Source organism: Amphiura filiformis, chromosome 18 (genome assembly GCF_039555335.1).
Source record: "Amphiura filiformis chromosome 18, Afil_fr2py, whole genome shotgun sequence".
Lineage (NCBI taxonomy): Eukaryota > Metazoa > Echinodermata > Ophiuroidea > Amphilepidida > Amphiuridae > Amphiura > Amphiura filiformis.
Genome location: NC_092645.1, coordinates 46,836,182 through 46,857,777, shown reverse-complemented (window position 1 = coordinate 46,857,777; position 21,596 = coordinate 46,836,182). Strand labels below are relative to the sequence as shown.

The window sequence follows — 21,596 nt, the reverse complement described above, 5'->3', positions numbered from 1 at the left end:
TGCGGCCGGATCTGACTGTTCATTATACTTCCTTGTTTTGACTTGAAAACATACTAAATATGTCTTTTTTGTTTCAATAATGACCCCAAATGGCTCATTTGATTAACATATAACAGATTAATGACCAAAATAGCTTTTTAGGGGGTCAGATGCAAGTAATTTGATTAAGACATGAACAGGGGCCACATTTATCCCAAGCCGGGTATTACATAATATGCAAATTTAGCTCATTAAATAAACAATTTTTTAATAAAATTGTTATATCAATGGGAACTGTTATGATTACCTTTCATGTCAAACACATACAAAATAGTCAGTGATACAACCAATAAGTACCACACCTAAGAATAAAAAGTGGACTTGCCACTTTTTAGAGCCATTTGCGATGTCGCTCCGCTAATTAGACCTCCCTCGTAAAAATTTTAATGCAATTTGAATATTTTTTCACCAAACAGTAACATAAAGACCACTCTTTCATACAATACAAAGTTAAGTCACCTAGACCAATGCTTAGTATAAAGACACCCTGATAAAGACAAAGGGGCCACAATTACCCCAGGGCCACAATTACCCCAGTCTCCGCCTATATTTAACACTCGTGCTCAATAATTCCTTCAATTCAGCCTAAGTTTAGGCTTTTCTGTTTTGCTTGAGGGGGATGTGCTATAATAGGCCTATATCTATGAAAGATAGGCCTATAATTCCTAACAAATTTCCTGCGGACCTGACTTCTGCATGGGTATGAACCTGCTCAATTAGGCCTATATGGATAAATGCAAGTTAGCCTTTTCTTTTTTGACGGAGAAGGGTGCCTGAGGGGGATGTGCTCCCTCAGAAGTTGGAGAATTATTTTCAAAAAGTTATGAAAGGCACAATATAAAATAAAGTCATTTGGTGTAAAAGTTTACACTTATTCGTATTATTTTGGGCATAACAGATTTCAACGGACCCGACTTGTGAGGGGAATATTATCCTCAAACTAAAAGCCAATTGGTGCATCATTTTGCATTAGGCCCCTATTATTAACTTATTTTTCCGACCATCATGATTAAGCATAGCCTATAGGCCATATAACCATGTCATGATAATGCATAATATGTATTTTAGAATGGATTTCCAGTGGATGCGACTTCCCGTCACAAATTTCAAGCATGAACATAATTATGATGCGCAATGACTCAGAACGTAGGCCTACTCTTCCTCGTTTCTTCTTGTTTTCTTCCTTGTTTTCTTTCCACTTTTCCCCCTTTCGTTTGCCTAAGAATCCCCGGATATTGAAATGAGCCTGGGTGGCTGTGGCAAAACAAAATTTTCAACCCAGTTTTGCTAATATTTTGTCCTGATTTTTGTAACATTTTCGTTCCGGTATTATTGGCAGTTATTTTATATATGTTTTCAGTTGTCGGGTTATTTCTTTTGGGAAATCAGACCGAAAAAGTAGACCTTTTTCTTTTCCCTCCCTTTTCCGCCCTTCAATTTTTGTAGGGGGCACTATACTGCCTCACTGGCTATGCCCAGGCCCGTACGCAGAGTGGGGCCGTGCGGTGAGGCAAAAGTACTCCAAAAAATCCTAATTTACGACCGTAGTGAGCAAAAAAATATGTTTTTTATGCTTTTTTAGTCAAAAAAAGGTCCAAAGTTTGTGAAGAAGGTCCACTTTTTACAAAATCGCTCCCCTCCCCCCTCGTTGACTGGCCAAAAATTCATTGTTCCCTCCTTTTTTTGCCTTGCCAAAATATTCACTCCCCCATGACTTGGGATTTTTGTTACTTCAAAACGTTGGATATGGCTCGATTTTGCCAATCTAAGTGTTTCTGGGACCATTTGTCAGAATTTGCACAGATAGATATGATGTTTGCACAGGCAGATATTTGCTAAACATAGGAAAGCATATTCCGATACAGTCACCTTCTTTCCGATATGCTGCATCTAGCCCCAAACTGTAAAAAAAGCACGACGTATGTGATATCACAGACCCCCGTATGTGAAATCACTGACCCGTCTTTGATATCAGAGACGTCTTTGAATTAGCAGTGCCCCCGAACTGATATGCCAGTATTGCTGACCCAATAAATGGTGTCCAATACATAGTGATCTATAGACCAGCACCCTCAAAAGAGAATGGTTTCCTTCAGTCAACATTTCTCAATGAGTTTGAAAGTTTCATTAGTGAAGTTGCGTTAATGCCCAGAAAGGTGGTTATCATTGGGGACTTTAACATCCATGTTGATATGCCATACAAACCTGAAGTCAAACGCTTTTTATCTAGTCTTGATACTAGTGGTTTCCATCAGCATGTTATTTCCCCTACCCACTCCTATGGTCATATTTTGGATCTAGTAATTTCTAGACTTGATGACAACATTGTCAGATCCTGCTGGGTTCAAGACGATCATTTGTCTAACGCAACTATTTATCATTACACAGTTCATTGTCTCATGAACTGCAAGAAACCAATGTTGACAAAGAAAACTGTTACTGTTCGTAATTTTAAGGCCATTGATCATACTTTGTATAGCAATGATGTTGCTCAAGAACTTGAAAGTATCAATCTTAGTATTTCTCTGAATACGCTCATAGATCAATTCAGTAGTAAGATGTTATCTGTTTTAGACAGTCATGCTCCTGAAGAAAGTAAATCTCGCACTATAAGGCCGAGATACCCCTGGTACAATAACTCCATAAATGATCAAAGGCGTTTGCGTAGAAAATATGAAAGAAGGTGGAGAAAGAGTCATTCTCCGGAAGACACAAAGATGTATGTTAATCAGAAAACCCTTGTTAACCAACTTATTGATATGGCAAAAACAGAGTACTATAAGGTCAAGTTGAATGCTAGTAATATTAAGGGAGTTTTCCAGACTGTAAATACTCTATTGAACAAAAACATCAAACGTTTGCCTACTGGTTTCTCAACAGAAGTGCTGTGTGACAAGTTTGTCACCTTTTTCAGGAACAAGGTTCTCAAAATCCGTCAAAGTCTTGATGAGGAAACTCATAGTAGTGATAATAGTGTGAGCAATGATTATGATGATATTAATATGTGTAGGAGTAGATTTGACTAATGTGTAAGTTGATAACTGGTTCACCGTCAAAAACCTGTAAACTCGACTGTGTACCAACTTGGTTAGTGAAAGAGCATTTAAATGTATTCCTTCCGTTTATTACTCATGTCATTAATAGTTCCCTTTCATCCGCTATTTTTCCCAGATCCATGGGTTGTGCTCTTATCACTCCAATACTTAAAAAACCATCCCTGGACTCTAATGAATTTTCCAATTATCGACCTGTGTCTAACATCAGCTTCATGTCCAAAATAATTGAGAAAGTTGCCAGCAATCAGCTCAAGGAATACTTGTGTCAGAACAATCTTATTGAGTTGTATCAATCCGCTTATGTTTCCAATAGGAGCACCGAAACTGCTCTCCTCAAAGTGCAGAGTGATATCTTGAATGCTGTAGACAGGCGAGAGGTTGTTTTTCTTGTGATGCTTGACTTGTCTGCAGCATTCGATACTATTGATCATGTTTTGTTATTGCAACATCTTGAAAGCAATTTTGGGATTTCTGGTAAGGCTCTCCAATGGATGAGATCCTATTTAGAGAGTCGTGTACCAAGTTCAGATAGACGGTGTTTACTCTCATATGCATAAACTGGACACTGGGGTCCCCAGGGCTCTGTACTGGGCCCATTGGGTTTTATTTTATACACATCTCCTGTTGGTAATATCATACGTAAGCATGGACTTAGTTTCCATGTTTATGCTGATGACACTCAATTGTATATTTCGTTTGACCCTAGAATACCAGAAGCATGTCATACTGCTCTATCAAAACTTGAATTGTGTATCACTGAACTCAGCAATTGGATGACTGTGAATAAATTAAGACTCAATCACAGTAAAACTGAATTTTTCATTGCTGGAACCACCCAAGGACTGAACAAACTCTCTCCTGTTGAACTCAAAGTTGGTAATGAACGGATTAAGCCCAGCACTTCGGTGCGCAATCTGGGGATGATTTTCGACGATCATATGTCCATGACTAAGCACATCAACAGTCTTATTTCTTCTGTCAACTTTCACTTACGGAACATACGTCGCATCGCTAAATATCTTGATCAGGACACAAAACATCATGTCGTTCGCTGTCTCATTCTCTCACGCCTGGACTATGGCAATGCACTCCTGTATGGAGCCAAATCAAAGGACCTGGACCGTTTGCAATCTCTCCTAAACAAAGCCGCTAAAATTATTTTCTGTGCTGACAGACGTGATAGCCCATCACCTTTCCTGGACACTCTACACTGGCTGCCCATACGGGAGCGCATCAAATTCAAGATATGCATGTATGTTTTAAATGTCTTCAGGGTAATGCACCAGTTTATCTCACAAACTTTCTCACTCATAAACTCAAACCTGCTACAGGACCCATGACACGTTCTTCTTCCGATACTACTCTTCTCACCGCTCATGTCGGGAAAAATCGCATTGGAGATAAATCATTTTATGTTTCGGCACCCACCCTCTGGAACAGCCTCCCAAGAACCATCAGGGAGGCATGCACACTGCCTAGTTTCAAGAAGGTGTTGAAGTCTCATTTTTATCCATCATATTGACTCTGTTTTTGTTATTGCTTTGTTTTTACGGCGCTTTGATCAAGTTGGAAAGGCGCCCTATTAAATGTTGTTTATGTATGTATGTATGTATGATGTCACGTGACTTGTATGATATGTAAAAATAGTTGGCACACCTTGACAATATGTTGGAACTCATTGCTGCTCTGATAGTTCAACTATCAGACGTATAAACCTTCCCCCTTCCCCTTCCCCTTCCTTCTCCGTACGATACCGTGTCAATCAATGTTGGGGAGACTGAGACGGCGATTTACACTTAGTATGCCTGAGTGTGCCAACACTATTTCCCTTGATTGTCTGAGCCGCCTGAATATTTCATCTACATTTCGGGTTTTTTTTCTTCTCATAACTCAAAAACGGAACGTCGTATGAGCTTCATATTCCACACGATTTGCTAGTACCTTACATGTCTTGAATCATTATACAATTTTATATAGATAAAGATATCGGTTTATTTAGGGAGTTGTCACTGAGTGGCCCCTATGATAAATTACACACTTTTGGGGATTAGGGCTCTAATTACATCTAAAATTTGTTTTTGACCCATATCTTTAAAACTGAAGCACGTATTACACCCAAATTTGGCACATTACGATGATATGTTTCCAATTTTCAATTAAGAGAACGGATAATGAAAATGTGTAGCACACGATGTACAGCTATGTGAAACCCGACGAAGAGTAAATACACTGCATAATAGTGACATTTTAGTTTAAAAGGGAAGTTTGACAACAGCTGGTCTGCAATGTTATTTGAAAAAAAAGATGGAAAAGAACCAGTGCCTTGAAAGGGAGATGAAGTGTACACGGAAGGTTAGAAAACTAATCATGAAATGCATGTAAGTTAGGTTATGGGATGTTTCACTGACCGCTCCCTGAAAGAGCCATTTTTTGTATCAACAAATTTATTAAGATCCCAAAGTATCGTCTACTACCAAATCGTGTGCAATTTTAAGTTCACTTCTACTTCTGTACTCGGTAGGATCCACATGTGGATGTATAGCCGAGGGACTTTGTCCATGAGCGGTGCAGGAGTGAGTGTGCCAGTGCGTATAATACAGTGTGCAAGTAAAAAACCAACAGCTGCAGACTAGGATGGTGCCGAGAAGCGAGTTCCACCACGTGGCTGTACGAGGAAGGAAAGAGTTGGCGTACAATTGAATTCTGGCTGGAAGAAGCTGGTATTTGCTGGGGTGGTAGGCTCTGGTGTTAGTTGGAAGAGCTGGAGACAGATATTGATCCGGGTTTACTGCAATGATGTTGTTTTGCATCTTGTACAAAAGGATGAGGCTAGCAACTTGACGTCTCTTCTCTAAGGTGTCCCACTGGAGAGTGTTAAGCATGGCAGGCACACTTTCATGACATTCCGTTGTGATATTATAAGACAAAAACCTCAATAGCTTAGATTAATCAGCACTATAAATACTGTAACTCTGCCAAAATCTGCAACTTTAATATTTGCACGATTACAGTGCATGTGGACTGAAATCTCTTACGCTATTGTTGGATGTTTGTATACATGTCTTTATATTATTTTAACATCTTGTATCATCTTTTGTTCCTAAGTGTGATGAATTTTAATAATTAATGTACAATCTTACTATTTTAGGATGGTTCCCAGTGGTACCTTGTTGGATTAGTCAGTTGGGGATATGGTTGTGCAGATCCTCAGTATCCAGGAGTTTATACAAGAGTTCACCGATTTAGACAATGGATTGATGACGTCATAGATGACGATATGGAGACGTGTGAAGGTTAGATAAATGCGCAATAGTTTCAACGTCCATAGTGATGTAATGTGCTGCGTTCAAGACCATATTAGGCCAGTAAATCTAGCACTTTTGGGGGCCAACTAAGGAACTAATTGCAACAGAATTTTGTTCACCACAATGCATTTTCTTGAGGTCCCCAAAGTACCATATTAAAAGTCCCAAAATATCCAAGTATGGCAAAGGTGCCTAATTTGCATAAATCCAAAATGGCCGGTAAAATGTCAGAACAATTTAAATTTTGACATACCTTCACTTCTAGATGGTCTATTACAATGATTTAACATTCTAGGAAGGGTTTTTTGGACACATCGAGTCTAATGGGATATGTTACAAAATGTTTACACAGCAGCATCATTAGCATATTTTCAAAATGGCCGCCAAAATCTAAATTATCTGTATTTTACACAGGAAAGACATCATTTCGTATTGTAGAATAGCTTGGAACAACTGCAACATTGTTTTTTCATCACAATAATCATTTGAGAACCCTTGAATACTATACTAATAGTACCAAAGTATCCAAGTATCAAAAAAGATGATTAATTTGCATAAATCCAAGATGGCCGCCTGCCAAAATTCAGAAAATGTAGATTTTGACATACCTTCAATTCTAAACATGCTAAATGGACTATTACAATTATTTAACTTTCTAGGAATGGGTTTGTGGACACAACCATTCTTATGGAATAGGATATAAACTGACCATAGAGAATGATCACTAGCATATTTTCAAAATGGCCATAGGCCTATTTACACAACAATATCACTATGTACACTTGGAATAAATCAACAGTTTCTTTCAGCTTAATACCACTGGCTTAATACAATGTATTTGAGTTCCCTGAACAACATTTTAAAAGTTCTCAAATATAAAGGTATGGGAAATATTTATTTGCATAATCCAATAAATGTACCCAAGATGGCCACCAAAATTACACAATCACAAAGAACACAATTAATCTCATTGTTGGATCGTTACATTTCCCACACAAGAAAATCCATAAGTTAACTTGGAATTCTCCCAATGGAAGAACAGTGAACCAAATTAACCATGCCACACCTTAAAAGACGTTAGAGTGTACAGAAGAGCTGATGTTGGAAGTGACCATAACCTGGCAATTACTAACATCCACGTAAAATATGACACCAGTAAACTGCTAGAGAGTGATGTTTTGACATGCTTTAATGCTAAAATCGGTGGCAGGTTACATGCATTGGCTGAATTAGATGCTAATACTGATGTTGATGAAGAGTGGAATGTATCTGTTAATACTGTAAATAGAGCATCAGTAGAACACCTTGGATTCAGAATGAAGAAGAAGGCAGACTGGATCTCAACCGAGACAAATGAGCTTATGGACAAGAGAAAGGTACTCCTACCGTGAACTCAAAAGGCACTCAAGAATTGCTTAAGAATGACAAAAAGAGAAGAACTTGGCAAGGCACTTAGCCTGCTCAAACGAAACAAAGCACCGGGCATTGATAACATCCTCCCCCTCACTTCTCAAGGATGGTGGCGACAGCATCAAAGAATGGTTGCTGATAATTTGTAAACTGATAAAGGCGAACCGAGAAAACACCAAGAGAATGGGGACAAGGCATAATCCTTCCATTACCAAAGAAGTACTGTAGCAATAACTATGGTATCACTCTACTGGACATTGCAGGCACAGTTTTCTCCACAATCGTACTTCTAAGAGTGAAGGATGACGTTGACGTAAGAATGAGGGAAAACCAAGCTGGTTTTAGGGACGCTCATGCCAGGATTAAATATTCGGCCTGAACCAAATCATCGAGAAATGTCTGATCCAACAGCTACCACGCTTTAATTAACTTCATCGACTTTAAGGCTTCCTTTGACTCACCAACCATCTCTATGGAAAATCCTGCACATCTATGGCATCCCAAGGAAGATCATCAACATCATAATTAACTCTTATCATACCACAACATGTGCAGTCAAATCAGAGGGCTCCCTTTCCAAATTCTTCAGTATAGTCACTGGCGTAAGACAGACAGGGTGATATTTGGTCACCACTGCTTTTTGGCCTTGCCATCGACTTTGTATAGAAAGCAAGAAAAGTATAACCCTTCTACCTAGGCGAAGCTTGAGGTACCTGGAGGTAAAACTGGTTGATATAGACTATGCTGACATAGCCCTCCTAGAAGATTCTGATGCCAAGATGACAGATACAACTGAAGCCATCACTTGGTCGTTCGAGCTCAGCACCTTTGGTTCCAATTGTAGATGAAGGCCTCATCAAGGTTATGGATCACTTTAAGTATCTGGGAGCATACTTTAGTGCTGATGGATCATATACCAAGGAGCTCAAACATAGGAGTGGCAAAGCATCTGGTGCTTTTAAAGAACTTGAGAAGGTGTGGAAGGACCGGTATATCAACTTAGACACCAAGATGAAATTCTATAGTGCATGCGTTCTCTCTACCCTTCTATATGCTTCTGAATGCTGAACCCTCACTGAAAGAGATGAGTCCAGATTAGATGCATTTGATATGAGATGGAAAATTCTCCGCATCAAATGAACCCAGCATATCACCAATGACTTCATAAGATCATCAGTGACGAAACAACATAAGCTCACTACTATCATAAGAAAGCAATGCTTACAGTGGTTTGGCCATCTGCACAGAATGGACGAGATTCGCATCCGGCCCAAGAAAGCTCTACTGCTGGAATCCCACCCATGGAAAGAGAAGACCTGGACGCCCTAGGGCAACTTGGAAGAGTGTTATTCAGAGGGACTTGGATAGACTTGGCACCAGGTGGTCTGTGGAAGACGCTGAAATTGCTACGGGCCACGTGGAAGTTTTTCCTACGTAAGGCAGCAGGTGCAGAAATGCACGATGCTGACTGGTAGGTAGGTAGGTATTTCCAAAATTCAACACCGTCACCCATTACAATAGCTGAACTTTATATAATGTAGTTTGTGGATTCAAGGAATGTCTTGGGAGACATGCCAGGTCAGAAAACGATTTTCAGATTATCGCTGCCATGAAATATGAATATTTTGTAATGTAAATGGTTTACATCACACAAGTAGGCTTTTTTCTTTTCAAGTCAAAAATGTTAATGTATTGCATTTTGGAAAATTCTAGCAGTCTTCTTGGCATTATTCTTTCCCCACACTGCTCACACTGCTTTATGAGAAATACAGGATTCTACAGGCTCATACAAATATCATAATTATATACATCCTTGAAAATCAAACCATCATACTGGTCATCGTGGTCATTAGGAAGTAAAGATATTTCAAAGTTTATATTTTTTTATTGATTTCGGCAGGTGGCCATTTTGGATTTATGCAAATTAGGCACCTTTTGCAATACTTGAATATTGTGGAGCTGTTCGTGATCCATTTGTGTAATCATTTTCCAACCTATCCCATTAGACCTGAATCATTGTGTTAGGTCATTTAGAAGTGAAGATATATGACATTTTCTGAATTTTGACAGGCAGCCATCTTGGATTTATGCAAATATAGGCATATTTTCTATACTTGGATACTTTGGGACTTTCAGTCTGGTGTTAAGAGACCTCAAATTAATGTGTTGTGGTGAAAAAAATAGGTTTCAATTTGTTCCAAGTAGAATATTGCTATTCTATCATTCAAAATGATGTGTTTTACGTGTGTAAAAAGATTTTGGCGGCCATTTTGAAAATGTAACGATGATCGTTTATGTAATCAATTTTTAACCTATCTCATGATACTTGTTGTGTCCAAAACATCGAGTTGGAACTTTGGTAATCAGAAAATATAATGATACCAAAAAGTGATCAACAGTGAGAAAATTTTGAGGCTGTCCCTCGGGTTACAGACCTTTAAGTGATATTTGCTGCATTATGATAATGATTCATTAATAACTATAATATTAAAACATTACTGGTTAATTCGTTTTTACAGATAAAGAAATGAAGATTGGTATGTTGGAAGCTAGTGTATTGCAGTTACAAAAACAGCTGCAGCAGCTTATGGGTAAATGACTGTTGCAGTCTATGGCGTCAAAAAGACACCGGCCTAATGCAAAAGAACCGTAATCACTTGGAGGGCTATATCAGACCATTGGGTTGGTTCAGTACTCTTCAAAATATTTATCCAAAAACGGTTCTTTTGCATTATGCCTTTTCGACACCATAGACCTAGGGACGCACCATTTAAAAAAAAAAAACCTTCCCCCACTACATGAGCAAAACAAAAAACACTGTCCCCACTATCACTAAAAAAAATTCGGCGGCGATTTTTTTTTTGCCCCGACCCCAACTTCCAGACCCCCCTGGAAGTCAAATGGTGTGTCCTTATACTGTCATCAGGTGTGACACTATAGAATTTATATTTCTGTTTTAATATGTATTCTGTTTTGTTGGTGGTTCTCATATGCTGTCTGGCAAGGCCCGCAAGGCTGCGTAATTGTTAATAGTAAACCCAACCCTCCATGTGGTGCCGGTTGAGCAATGAGGAACAGGCGTGGAAGCGAAGATGTCGGCGTAGTCGGAGACCATGTATAGTTTTGGCTACGGTCTAGCCACTTCTTCTGCTGATTCGGCTTGGTGTGGTTCTGAGAAGAATCTGTTTGGGTTTGTAATAAGTGCAAGGAAATGATAGGAAATTAACGCACAAACATCCGACAGGAATTAACATAAAAGCAACCGTTTGGAAACATGTACAGCATAGCATGACCAAGGTGCAGTGAAGCGTATAAAGAATTTATGGTATTGTATGGAAACAAAGGTATTGTTCATGAGAGAATTGTACAGCAGGTGGTGCACATAGCCATAGCAGTTGAAAGCACCAACCCTCTTCAAACAAAAGCAAAAGCAAGTTCTCATCATCATGCAGTTATTGTTAACTACATGTCGTCGTCTGTATTCCATAGTGGCGTATAGTGGGGCGCCGCGAATAAACAACTTTTCCAGAAAATCGGGTTTGAAGAAATGCGAATTTAAAATCGAGTTGTGTAAATCAGACATTCATTATATTTTGTAAATAATGTAAAATTTCTGTAGTAAACTAAATAGATTTTATTGTTATATATTTTTCAAAAGAAATAAATACATACTATTGCTGGCAAACTGAAAATAAAAAGCACAAAACTATACGTCACCATGGAAAACAAACAAAAAGCAATACCCTAACCTAACGTTAACCTTACGCCACCTCGGTCGCCGTGTAATCCCTATGGCGTTACTTTTCGTCGTTTGTATTCCATAGTGGCGTATAGGTCCGATACGTGTACGTATAAAATGCTAATAAACAGTTCTTGTCTTTGGAGAGACCGAGAAAGACATCACACTTAATAAACTTGATTTCTGAGACTAATTTTGTTACTCCACCCTACACGGTCCATTTTTGGACCCATCACCGACCAGTTACTCCCAACTATCTCTGTAATAATAGGCCTACATAGTAATATTGCCAAAAAAATGTATCCAGAGCAAATTATAAACTGAATTGAAGTATTAACAAAAAAGTTAAAAATTACTTATGATGATGTACAAACTATACTAAGTAACTCCTATATATTGATAAGATTAGTCAGACTGTGTACAACTGAACACAATATATTAGTCTTATATGTACAAGGTGAGACACACTGTGTACAATTGTACACACCATTTAAAAAAAATTCTACACCACACATGTTTGAAGCATTTGATCAAAAATAGTGTTCCATGTGTTCCACAGGTCTTACACTAACCCCCTGACTAGAATTTAGCTGGTCCACAATGTTATTTCATATAAAATTAAAAAGGGAAAGTACCAGTCTTTTGGCAACGTGCTGTAGTGGGTGGTCCCTCTTAGATTGTGAAAAGTGACATTCAGCTAGGCGAGGGCGCTCTGCACTGGAGGATAGCACATGAATGCACAATTGTGCACATGGTGTTTCTTTGCAGTAATAGGCTTCCCCTGGCATACAAGGCGCAATATAAGTTCACGTGTACAATTGTACACAGTATGTACGAAGGGGATAATTATAAAATGTGTATAAAAAGTGGCGTATGGTCGATACGCCACTATGGAAAACACAAAATTTCACTTTGTAGCTATACGACACATTTAATTAATTAATTACTTATTAATTAGCTAGTTTTGACTGATGAGACTTAGATAAATGAAAAAGAACATCATTAAAAACATATGTGCCAATTTGCAAAAAAATGACCAAAAATCACTATACGCCACTATGGAATACAGCCGACGATGTATGCACATAACACAGGGGCACTCACATAGGTAATTGACCCGTACTGGTAGCGCTGTGCTGTGGGTATAGGAGATGAACTAGTTAGGGTCATATATCAAAAAGTATAAAAGCTCTGATTTTAGTACTTGCTCTATGTTTCAATTACTTTTTCTTTTCAAAATATCTGAATTTGTAATCCGGTACAAGCTTTAATAACGGGGGAGCATGCATTTGTATGAGAAAGGAAATCTAACATCTTATCCAAACTCCCGTGTTAATCCAATGCACATTTTGCTTCACCGGGCCGTCCTGACTTGGTCGCATTTGGGAGAGGGGTACCACCAAACCGTAATAGGTACAAATTTAGTAATTTCTGTCAATCAAGTATGGTTTATTTTCTACATATCAATCTTTAAATTATTAGCATAGTCCTTATAATAACGGTGGAGCGCCTTGATGAGTAAATGATAGCAAACCAGTGAAAAATCCACAAAACTCAGTCAGTGGAGCTCCGCCCGTGCATGTCAATAGCGTCATTATCGATTGGATTAGTCGACCGTAGCGGACAATTCGATCGCTCATAGGATTAATATTATCACGTGGTAAGAAATGTGCATTGGACAATCGATTAATGGTTTAGTACTGCATATTTTGGTTTAATCTTCACTAAGCGGGTTTATGGCTGAAAAGGTCACGGTGAATTTGCCGTGAACAAAACTGCACTAAGTATGCCTTTGAACAGCATGGAGATGCGATGGGAATTCAAACAATCTACGTCGCTTCTCTGCCTTTTGGCTAAGATGATCCGATAAGTTTCAGCCAAGGATCGTTAAATCAGGATGTGACAATTGCTCATTCGTCCAATTCTTATTTAAATAGCACATTGTTATTAAAATGATGTTATGACCTTGCTAGAGGGCGCTAATAATATCCGCAGACAATGCTGGACTCAATTCTATGTTGGATTAAAGGTGCAATTAAATAGCTGTTAAATGATCGACTTTCCATACTATTTCGTTATAAAATACATGTAACCGTTCAATTTAGTGTGTACATGACTTTTTAGCCTCTAAAGTGCCGACCTCGGGTAAAATCTAGCTAAATCTGTTGGTGTGAAATTCTGCTGCATCACCCCCTTCAGATGATGGAATTCTATTCACACATAGATGTGTGCAGCAAACCACGAGTTATCAGCATTTAAAAGATAAACAATGGAGTATACAAATGGCAGCTAACTACATGTAAACCAGCGGCGAATTTAATGCTCTGCGTGCTATAGCCATGCGCTTCAATGGAAAAAGTTCAAGTTTTGAAATATTTTCTCAAAATATCAAGAGCTATCTTAAGAACTACTGAATCAATACTAGGCTTGTTTGTACTCATTTTAATACATTTTTCATGCTGATTCCAAATATGGTCATGAAAATTTACATTTATGAAATTTTTGAATTTCCAATTTTTTTTAAACTTGTCGTCTGCAGTCGACACCCGCGTGAAGAGAGTTAAAAATGCTGACCCACGTGATTTCACGGACATCCCGGCCACGTCACTGCAACCGTGTGACCAAAGTCAAACTTGTCCATAACTTAGTTCATTGGTGCTTTACTCTGCCACACCGTAGTCAATATTGTGTGATTTTCTTAACCTACATATAAAATCCATAATTCATGCCGGGAACGGAACCATGTACAGCTGTGTTTGATTAGAGCAGATTCAATATTTTTTTCACATGAGGACGCGAATACATACACATAGACAGATGATGGTGGATGCGATATCGGCATTTTTGACGTCGCCATTGGATTAACACATAATCATGAATCTTCACGAACAATTCTAAATTTGTTATGTGGTGTCAAATGATCTTACTCCAAAACCGTCGGGGTACGACAAAGTACCCCACTATAAGTATGTTAATTTTCCATTTGCAATTGCTAACCGTGTATTCTTCGCCACCTCGTACGTCACGTGTTGCATGCCCTATGCCGCCTGCACAGAGAAATATAATATGGCGCCATGTTGGAAGGCTAGTACGTGAGGTGTCAAAGGTTTTTGTGACTTCAAATACTCACTTGTATTTCATATCTTATACCTGCCATGCGTATTATTTACAGTAAGTCCTAATTTCGACATTACTACTAGCAAAAGACATTATCAAATTAGAAGACTTTTTTTTGGCAAACACTGGTTAGCCATATGTATTAACATACCAAGACATTCTGACATAGGCAAAGGGCCCAGGCAAAGGGACACGCTTCACCACTTAAATACTTTAAATCCAACAAAAACGGCCCATCTACCGGAAAGAAATCGTTAAGAATTGCCCTGTGTATCTGCCTTTTCAACCTGATAAACATCATATTTTTACGCAGTGTTCCAGCAAATAATAAACTTACAGCATTCATTTTCAAAATATTCCGAATCTAAAATCTTAAAAGTGACCAAAACTCTGCTCGTACCCCCCTAAATAATAATGATTCCACCGCCACTGACTGAGTCTATGACCATGTAGAGTTTAACAAATACGTCAGGGCCAAAGTGGAGGAATTCAATATTTTATGATAAAGCGCTCACCAACGCATAGCTGAAAAATAATAATTCAAATTTTCTGACATGTCTACATTTCATCACATTTCATGCTTTTTTCATTCCTTCAGTTGAGACTCAGGGGACAACAGAGAGTAGGCCTACAACATTACCCCCAACTGCTGGTAAGGATATACTGCTATGAGGGTATGGTTCTTGGGAGTCTTAAGATACAACGATGTCAATTTATTAATATATGGATATAAATCCCTATGAGCATGATTGAGTATCTTTACTCAGAAGACTTTCTTGAAAAAAACAAAACAATCATAGCTATCTGAAGGGATCATAGAAGTTGACCCACTTCCGGCCGTCATGGACGTGCTAGAGGGCGTTTTATTCTCTGCAACAGGTTTGATTCGCTAAACTTACGACACCTATATGTGGTGCCCACAATCACATGGATCGAGTAAGAGTTGATGTGAATTATTCATAACCGATCGATACCTTGCCTCACTGTTTTGAGAGCAAGCCAACAAAATTCGCCATAGGTTTGCGTTCCTAATACAAAAACCGTGAATTTAGTGTCACCCCCTGCTTCAGCTTAAGCCATACATTCCAATCCTACAATTTGGGTGTGTCAATGTAATTTTCATTTGTCAAATATGTACAATATTTAGAATGTTTATTTTCTTGGGCCAAAATTTATTTTCACTGAGCCCGAATACAATACTGACCTAAGATAACTAGAGAGAACACTGGTTAGCCATATAAAAAGGCACATATTAACATACCAAGACAATTCTGGCATAGACAAGGGACACGTCTCCTTCACTTAAATATTTCTGGTGGCGGCCCCCCCCCCCATAAAATAATTGTAAGGGAGGTAAAAAAATCCAACAAAACCGGTCCATCTACTATGAAGAAATCGACAACAAATGCCCCGTGTATCTGCCTTTTCAACCTGATAAACATCATGTTTGCAAAATTTTACGCAGTGGTCAAGCAAATACCAAACAAAATTGGGCTCGTCCCCTCCTGAATAATAACGCTTCCACCGCCACAGACTGAGTCTATGACCCGGGTCTATAACCATGTTGAGTTTTAGAAAAACGTCAGGGCCAAAGTGGATGAATTCAATATTTTATGATAAAATATAAAGCGCTCACCAACGCATAGCTGAAAAATAATAATTCAAATTTTCGGACATGTCTGCATTTCATCACATTTCATGTTTCTTTCTTTCCTTCAGTTGCGACTCAGGGAACAACAGAAAGTATGCCTACAACATCAACCCCGAGTACTGGTAAGGATATACTGCTATGAGGGTATGGTTCTTGAGAGTCTTAAGATACAACGATGTCAATTTATTAATTTATGGATATAAATCCCCAGTGGCGGCACCAGGATTTTTTTCTGGGGGGCATGGGGGGCACAGTGAATTTCAGGGGGGGCAAAATCGACAAATTTTACATCAAAAGTGGGGGGGGCAAACTGGGGGGCAATAAAATATTGCCCCCCGTAGCGCCGCCACTGTAAATCCCTATCTTTATAATGCTTTCAAAAGGCTTTGTCGTGAAATTCCTGCTACAAACATGGCTTATACTAAGATTATTGCAATTAAGAGACTAGCAAAGTGGATGAAGGTAATGTTTTATGATAACATATTAATTGGTATTGAACACATTAGCTGAAACATGTTGGTTCAAAACTTCTCTGCATTTTACATTGAATGTTTCGTTCTTTCCTGTAGTTACGACCTCTCAGGGGACAACACAAAGTACACCACCTTTAACTATAGGTAAGCATACACTGATATGAGGGTACAGGGTATGGCTACTGAGAGCCCTACAATGCAACGATGTTAATATTATATTGTAGAGTAATATCAAGCAAAACTGCTCCATCTACCAGGAATTAGAAATCGACACTAGTATTGACTTGTGCATTTTGATAAGGATAATGAACTGGATGCAATGCATTATTAGTCAAGACAATCGCACGCGCCGTGGAGTTATTGCATTTAGCTCACGAGTCCACAGGACGATTATACTTGTAAGAGTATATTATACATCATATACTTTGAGTACACCAGGTTAAATAAAACAACAGGTAATTAATTGATGCACAATGGTGAGATATGACAGCAATTCCTATTACAAAATGATTAAAAATCTTGTGGCATTTATTACATACCCCTTTTAAACATTATTTGAAGAGTTCGTGCAAAAACTGCTAACTGCCATTCTCAACACATTCGTACCTTTAAATTGACATACTACTTCAAATAATTTTAGGTAACTTTATGTAAATATATTCGAAAGTAGGACATAATCTTCTTATTTTCTTTATATTATGCTATTTATATTTGCATAATCTTAAATTTAGACAAATGTATCAGTTTTTTTGCATCTGAAATCTTCATTTGATTACGAATTATCTGTTAAGCAAGTAGCAGTGTTTTTTTTTTTTTTTTCAATGTATTTATGCAAAGATGATTAAAATTATTGCCTGTTAGTTTATTTGTTTGTTGCCAATTTGCAGGATGTTTAGTACCCAGTATACTCAATGCTCAGGTAGAAAAACGTGGTCCAAGTGGAACTCTACCTATACTGCCATTAGCACCAAATGAATATGTCAATCCCGGCACATACATCTATGTTGTTTGTAACGCCGGATATATTCTACAAAACAATAATAATTATTATCAATACTGTCGAGGCAATGGAATATATTACTATCAACGTCCAGCTTGTAAGCCATGTGAGTATTGCGCTATGTTTTTCTTTCATGTTTTATCTAAATGAGTAAATGCAGACATTAATTAAACGGATATCAAAGGCATTTGAAGACCTGAGCGCAAGAAGACCATAAGTCCACGTGGCCCCTCAACATGTATACACTCAAGATGCGTATAGTTTTGTAGAGTTTGGTAATGTTTTACACATGTTCAGGGGCCAAAACCAATCTTTTACGACTTTTCATGTTGTTTTCACTCTGGAACATGTATTAAACATTATAAAACCCTAAGAAAATATACGTAACTTTAGTGTATACATGTTGAGGGGCCAAGTGGACTTACGGTCTTCTTGCGCTCAGGTCTTCATTTACACTTACTCCACTGCCACTAAGATCACACAATTTGGCAGCCAACATTAACGGCGCCAGTATGACTACCCCCTAACAGCCCCACTCCTATTTTACACCTGAGGCAGTGGAACCCGGGGGGCTCACTTCAATATGAAACGGATATAGGTGTAGGGCTGACATTTTCACAGTAAGGGGCATTCGGTGAGAGCAAAATGTAAAAAATATGGGGGTCATTGGGTGAGAGCATGATTTCAGGCATTCGGTGAGAGCAAAATGTAAAAAATATGGGGGTCATTGGGTGATAACGTGACCTTTTTCTTAAATGGAAACTTTGGGTGAGAGCCGAAACAGTGCCACAGAAACCTCAAACATTGAATTTAAATGCCTTCAAATTCCTTTTTTTTTCAAATAAGTAATAAAATCAGTGATAAATGAAAGTTGCTGTTCAAATTGAAAAATAAGGGTCTTTGGGTGACAGCAACGCTTAAAAGGGGGGCCTTAAAAGCCCTACATACGCGTCACCTTCAAAGTGGGAGTGCCCCCCCCGGCAGTGGAACAAGCGAGAAATTTTTCAAGTGTGCCCAAGGACCATATACATGTCATTTTAAAACCCTTCAAGACTCCCTAACAAAACTAATTTTCTTCATAAAGCTTCATTAATATTTTTATTTGTTTACTTAGATAATCTGGATAAATTATTTTATAGATTAATAAAAAGAGACCTTGATGTACTCCCGGGTATACTGAGAGAGAGGGACCAGGTCCGGGGACCAGGTTTTGTAACCAGCCTGGGTGTTTGGAAGAAACAACTGTCATTGTCCCAGTTACAGAGGGAAAAGCAGTAAAAAACACAACGGCTGATTGAACAGAAATGTTCATTATTTCTGGCCTGATTTCACCTGAAAATATATGACCACTTTATAATGCTTTGACTGCATTCTTCTGTTCTTCAGGCCAATGTATTAATTGCTTTACACTTTCTTTGCAGCACCCTGTTATGTAAAGCGCTTAAACCATGGTAGCGTTTTTAGTAGTTCTAACATACAGCATGGTGATACAGTTTCCTATCAATGTAATAGTGGCTATGAAAAGCTTCATGAAGATCCCATTCGCTGTGTTGCTGGACAGCTACTACCTGAACGTGGACATAATTGTCTAATTGTGTCTACCTCATTTATTGAATTCACCCTGATGCAAAGCCATGCATTATAATATAAAGTACGCAAAGAATTAAAGTACCAGTTATGTTAACCTCTGTATATCCTAAACAAAGATAAATATGGGCAATTCCAAGCGCAGGGTACTGAATACTTGTTTTAATTTTGACATATATTTCAAAATTAAAACAGGCATTCAGTATCCTTTTGCTCTGATTTAAGACCTCATTTGTTGAAATTGGTTGAGAATTAAAGAAACTACGATTAAAAACCCAAGGAAGTAACGAAATCAAAAGTTGTAATTTTATGTTCTAATCAAATTTAAGCACAGCGCTAGTTTTAATGTGTTTAATCAATGAAAGCACGACGCTAGTTCTCTTGTTCGAGAACGCTCTGTGTACAAATCGGTTAATACTGATTTCGAATATCCGGAAAGAGGTTTTGGTTAGGGTTAGAGTTAGGGTTAGGGTTGAAGTTAGGGTTAGGGTTAGGGTCCATGAAATGACATAATTTATTCTCATACCTCCTTCCGGGCATTTGAAATCAGCGACTACCGTACAAATCTCCGGGACAAATCGACGCTTCGTAAGTCCTGTTACCCATCGTTAGGTCTTAACCCATTGTAATTCCAACATTATTAATCCTATGGAAGCGTTACAACAGGAGGGTGAGAGTTCATAGGGGCAATGTCGGGACCCCAGTTCACGCTATTATTCGACCTAAAATACATATTTCGCCATTTTGCAATATGCCGCCTATCGGCGGCGTAGATTTTTTTTTGACATTGGGGGATGGGGTTGGAAAAAAGCCAAGAGGATTCAATAAGATTTAATAGCTATGTACAAGACGTGGTTTATAGGTCCGTTCATACTACGCCGCAATTGCGTTGCGATGCGGTTCGATTGTACTGAAAAGTACTGTATTGCGATATCACAATAAAGTTAAATATATTTTAACTTGGAAATGCGACGAGTTGCGGTGAGTTGCGGCAAAAAGTAATCGATATATCGGCATCGCAACAATTGCGGCGTAGTATGAACGGACCTTATATCTTGTGCCGGGTTTAACCTGATTTGAACCCATTTGGCTTGCTGTGTCCCCTGTTCAAATAAATTTATTATCGACCCCAGCAGTGCACCGATATCTTTATCGGTACTAATTTGATGTCTTGCCTTGCCATTTCATAACTTTCATAAATAGTAATCACCTGCTTCTCTTTGGAAAATATTAATATGTTAAGGGAAGGGGTATGAACGTTTGGACAGTATTTATTGTGGGACATTAGAGCACATCAGACATATCGAATTGCATTCTGAATACGAAGAATGTCCTTCTGATATCAAATAATTTTGATTTTTGAAATTCGCAATGTAATACACATTTTATGGCAAATCATTAAAATTGATATTTTTGATATTTAACAGTACTCGAAGTAAACTTTATAAATCTGATGATTTATACTTAAAGTGTATGTAGGTGGGATGAAAAGCCGACGATCAATTGAAAATTTTGACCTTTCGTATTGAAGATATGGATTTTTTCCCAAAACACGAAAAAAATAGGTCTTTTGTGAAAAAAATCCATATCTTCAATATAAAAGGTCAAAATTTTCAATTGATCGTCGGCTTTTCCTCCCAGCTACATACACTTTAAGAATATATCATTAGATTTATAAAATTTATTTCGAGGACTGTTATATATCAAAAATTTGAAAAATATCAAATTTTAATAATTTGTCATAAAATTTGTATTATATCGTGAATTTCAAAAATGAAAATTATTTGATATCAGAAAGACATGCTTCGTATTCGAAAAGCAATTCGATACGTCTGAGGTGCTCTCATGTTCCACAAAAAATACTGTCGAAACGCCATAAACGCTCATTCTAGATCCCTTAAGTATGACCTACAAGTCTGACTTTACTAATAAGTCTCAATTGTACAATCTGGCATCCAAGTAACATGGTGTTTTACAACTTGCCCACTGCCCTGGTATGACAGCGCCCATAACTCTCACCAGCGCATAGCTGCAAAATATTGATTCTCTGCATTTCATGTTTCTTTTATTCCTTCAGTTACGACTCAGGGGACAACGGAAAGTACAGCATCACCCCTAACTACTGGTAAGAATATACTGCTATTAGTATGGCAATTGAGAGTCTTACAATACGATGTCAATGTATATATATTAATTATATGATACAATATTGTCCCTAT

General features: G+C 38.1%; 1 protein-coding gene across 1 annotated transcript in view; it reads left to right on the top strand.

Moving 5' to 3' along the window:
* The window catches only part of LOC140138737 (neurexin-1-like), a 121,542-nt gene that overhangs the window by 5,944 nt on the left and 94,002 nt on the right, over nt 1–21,596 (top strand). The window contains exons 5-11 of the mRNA XM_072160498.1: nt 6,244–6,388; nt 10,330–10,401; nt 15,265–15,318; nt 16,386–16,439; nt 16,887–16,934; nt 17,678–17,896; nt 21,455–21,502. Coding sequence (XP_072016599.1) covers nt 6,244–6,388; nt 10,330–10,401; nt 15,265–15,318; nt 16,386–16,439; nt 16,887–16,934; nt 17,678–17,896; nt 21,455–21,502 — 640 coding nt within the window. The remainder of the gene's footprint in view (nt 1–6,243; nt 6,389–10,329; nt 10,402–15,264; nt 15,319–16,385; nt 16,440–16,886; nt 16,935–17,677; nt 17,897–21,454; nt 21,503–21,596) is intronic.